This window comes from Tupaia chinensis, unplaced genomic scaffold (genome assembly GCF_000334495.1).
Source record: "Tupaia chinensis unplaced genomic scaffold, TupChi_1.0 Scaffold000494_1, whole genome shotgun sequence".
NCBI lineage: Eukaryota > Metazoa > Chordata > Mammalia > Scandentia > Tupaiidae > Tupaia > Tupaia belangeri.
Window position 1 is genome coordinate 2,653,367 of NW_006160006.1, and position 3,610 is coordinate 2,656,976.

The 3,610-nt window shown below is 62.7% G+C and overlaps 1 protein-coding gene across 3 annotated transcripts in view; it reads right to left on the minus strand.

Annotated features, from left to right (window-relative positions):
• BIN3 (bridging integrator 3) overlaps window positions 1–3,610 on the minus strand; it is a 48,681-nt gene that overhangs the window by 5,567 nt on the left and 39,504 nt on the right. For all 3 annotated transcript variants that reach the window (XM_027774942.1, XM_006156461.3, XM_027774941.1), the window contains one exon: window positions 2,270–2,310. In XM_027774942.1, coding sequence (XP_027630743.1) covers window positions 2,270–2,310 — 41 coding nt within the window. The remainder of the gene's footprint in view (window positions 1–2,269; window positions 2,311–3,610) is intronic.

Genomic DNA, 3,610 nt, shown 5'->3' on the forward strand with positions numbered 1-3,610 from the left:
GCCGGTTGCATCCTCGGAGCCTCTGCCCACAGCTGTCGGCTGGGTTTGCCCCAGGGGGACTCCCCAGGGTTAGGGGTCATACCTTCTACATTCAAGGGGACTCTGAACTCTAACCCCCACTCCTGGTCCAGGCCTCCCTTTCCCACTCTCCTTAGCCACGGAACAGACCCCACCAGCCATATGCGGCAGGGCAGCCAGCTGCACCCTCTCCACGTCACTGCACCACGTGGGCAGGGTTACCCACGACCCCACCCGGTTTACTTTGCCAGAAGGTGCATGTGCTCTCTGAGAGAGGCCCCCGTGGGGAAACGGCCCCTGCAGTCTCTTCCTCTCTCTTCCCTTGGGATTTTAGGCACTTGCACACCCAGCATGTTTAAGGTGCCATGTCCGTGTGTGACTCAATGCAACATAAACAAGATGATGATGATAATAAATTAACTAATTAAAAAAAGACACCATGTCCGAGACTCGACCCGCATTTGGCCATGTGGGCTCCAGCAGCCTTAACCACGCCGCCACGGGACAGCCTGCCACCCAGACCCTGCTTCTTCACAACACAGCAGGCATCCCAGGAGCCTCGGCCCCTCGTTTCTTGTGTGACCCTGGGAAGGGACACAGGCAGGGCCACACCAGATGCTGAGGTGCCTCAGCTGCCTGTGGCTGTCTGTCTCAGGGTTCAACACAGCCAGCCCCCCTGGCAGAGATGCAGAGGGAGCAAGAAGTGGGGGGGCCGGAGCGCAGGGAGTGCAGGGAGTGCGGGAGCACCGGGGTGGGGATGCCTGCCATTCCTCAACCCAGTGCCCACGCGGCCGGGAGCATCCACCCACCAGGAAAGGGAAATTGAAAGCATCCCCATCCGCCATGTGAGCACAGCCCAGAGGCTGGGAGATTAGAGGCCGAGCCCTGGGGAGGCTGGGGGCGGCCGTGGCCTGATCCTCCTCAGAGGACAGGAAAGCTGCAGTTTCCTGTTTCCGGTGCTGGGGTGCCTGGGAGCCTCTCCTGGCCAAAGGAAGCGAGTGAGGAGAAGGTGACAGCAGCAGTGGTTCATGTGGTTGGGGGAGGTCGCGTGTCGGCCGTGGGGACATGACAGCGGGCAGGGCAGATGGAGCCGGCCCTCCACCATGCCCACCTTCCTGGCCGGTGGTGGGCTGCAGGACCACTGTGGCTGCAGAGGCCAGGGTTGGATTTCAAGCCCACCCGGCTGAGTGTGACGCTGAGCGGCGTCTGTCCCCAGTCCTCTGCGCTGGTATCCCAGCCTCACCTGCCTGCCTGGGCCCCAGCAGCAACCTCCATGGGACCCGGTGGCCACAAGCACCTCATCTGTCCTCCAGGCCAGGACACAGCAGCTGTCAGGCTCATCTTGCAGCCAGCTCCTGTGGCCTTGGGATGTGGGCTGAGCCGTGACGGGAGGCAGGACGGAGGCCCACTCGGGGGGAACAATCTCTTCCTGCTCCCAGGAGGGAGGGTCTGGCCTCCCAGTCGGCTAAGCCACCGTGGGTCCCGCTTAGAGGGCTCGAGGCAGTGGGCTTCTTCCTGGACCCACCCTGAGTCTGGACAGGGAATGAATCGCTCAACCCCGAGCACAGGGGCTGGAGGATCCAAACCCGCTGTCTCCTCCGGGCCCTGGTCCAGGCCTAATGACGGGGAGGCCAAGCCTCATCACCCAGGCCTAGAGGCCACTGCCAGGGCCCACCACAGATGAGGTAATAGGGAGCAGCTGCCGGCCGAGGGCCGTTCTAGGTCACAGTCGGCCTGGGAGTGGCCAGGGCAGCAGATGAAGCGATTCGGGGCTTCAAGGCGAGGTTCCTGCCCAGGGAATAGGCCTGTCTGATCGCTGCCCAGGGCCTGCCCAGCAGCAGAGTCTCACGGGACTCCTGACCCCAGCAGGTCATGAGTTAAGGGCCTTCCTGGGCAGGAGCCCGCTCCCCGCTTGTCCCCAGGGCAGTCACTCCCCCACCACTTCCAAGGTGGAGGGCTGCAGGCAGCTGCTCCCCATCCGGCAGAGAGGGATGAAAGGCCTCGCTCGCATCTGCCCAGGGCTGGCCAGGGCTTGGGCGGATTAACCCAGTAGGCCTGGCCCCACGGCCTGTCGGGAGCACAGGGAAAGACAGAACAGGGCAGTGGAGTGGCGTCCAGCCGCTGTGGAAGGGCCACAGATGGAGCTGGTGCCTCTGTTGTTTCCTGCCAGCCTGTGGGACAGGCCGCTAGAATGCTATTCAGTCCTGGAGGGCCAGCATCTGCCCGAGGACCGCAGACCTGACTTACTCACTTTTTCAAGGGTTCGATCACAGTCTTTTGGATCTGGTTCACCTGCCAAGAGAAAAACCCAGTGATACCAAAAACCGAGGAGTCAGAGTATTCCTAGACGGGGAGCCCCAAGCTCCTCCTAAGAGGGAGGCCCATCACGGGTCCCGAAGAGCCCAGGAAGGATAGGCCACGGGGAGTCCTGACTCCGTGCTGGAGCTGGGCAGAGCTGGCGGCAAGCCCCAGGGCAGCAGAAATACTGTCCTGGCCCCGGCTTGGCCTTCCCGTGCTGGCTGCTGCCCATAGGCCCAGGGCGGCCTCGCCTAGTGTGGAGGGTAAGGTGGGCAGCTGCGGAGAGCTTGAGGGCCCCCCCTGGGCTCCAGAGGGAGATGCGGGCTCACAGGGCCTGGGGAGCCACAACGTAGACACAGGTCAGGCTGGGCAGGGCTGGGACTCCAAGGGCTGAGGGGACCAGGCAGGGAGAGGGCCCCGAAAAGCAAGAGGCAGGGACCTTCTCCTGGTTGAAGGCATCCATCCGCTTCATGGCTGTGTCCAGGGCTGTCACCATACTCAGAAAGTCGGGGTCTTGCTCACAGAGCGGGTTAGAGAGTAAGTCCAAGGAGATCTTCACGGCGGATTTCGACATAGCTGTGAAAGGTCAGAGCGTGGTGAGCCTGACAGGCCCAGCACCACGGCTCCTCCTCAGCATCCCCTGCCCCCCGAGGGCCCAGGGCCCGCACCCCCAGAGCTAGCTGCTGCCCCCAGCTGCAAAGCGCCACAGTGCCCCCAGCGGGTCCCTGCTGCTCAGAGCCGTTCCCCGCCAGCCAGTGGAACCTGCTATGACCGCTTCACTTCGAACTCGAAGCCGGAGCAGGACTGTCTGTGTGGGAGGCTGTAAGCACACACGCGGAACTTCAAAAAGCTTGCGGAGAACGGAGTTTACCGTATGAGTCTATTTTGGTGCAAAAAATTTTGAGATCCATGCAATTTTCAAAACACATTTCTGCAAGCTTTCTGAAGGCCCCCAGGAGCCTCATCCGACACACCTGGGCACACGAATGTGAACCTCAAAGGCCTCTGGGTGGCTGGGCACAGAGCTGGCTTGGGACCAGCAGGGACAAGTCGTGGGCCCTGGCTCATGCTGGGCACTGGGCCAGAGTGATGGCTTCGGCCCTGTGGGCAGCAGGGTGCTACCCGAGATGCCCAGTCCTGCCAGATCCTGCACAAGCAGCCAAAGCCTGTGGCACGTGGCCGGGCGTGGATGGAGCGCACTGACCACACGAGGCTGGGCCTGGCCCGCGGAGCCCGTATCCCGGCTCCCGGAACGCGGAGTCCCCGGACGTCGGATACGACCGACAGGACCAAG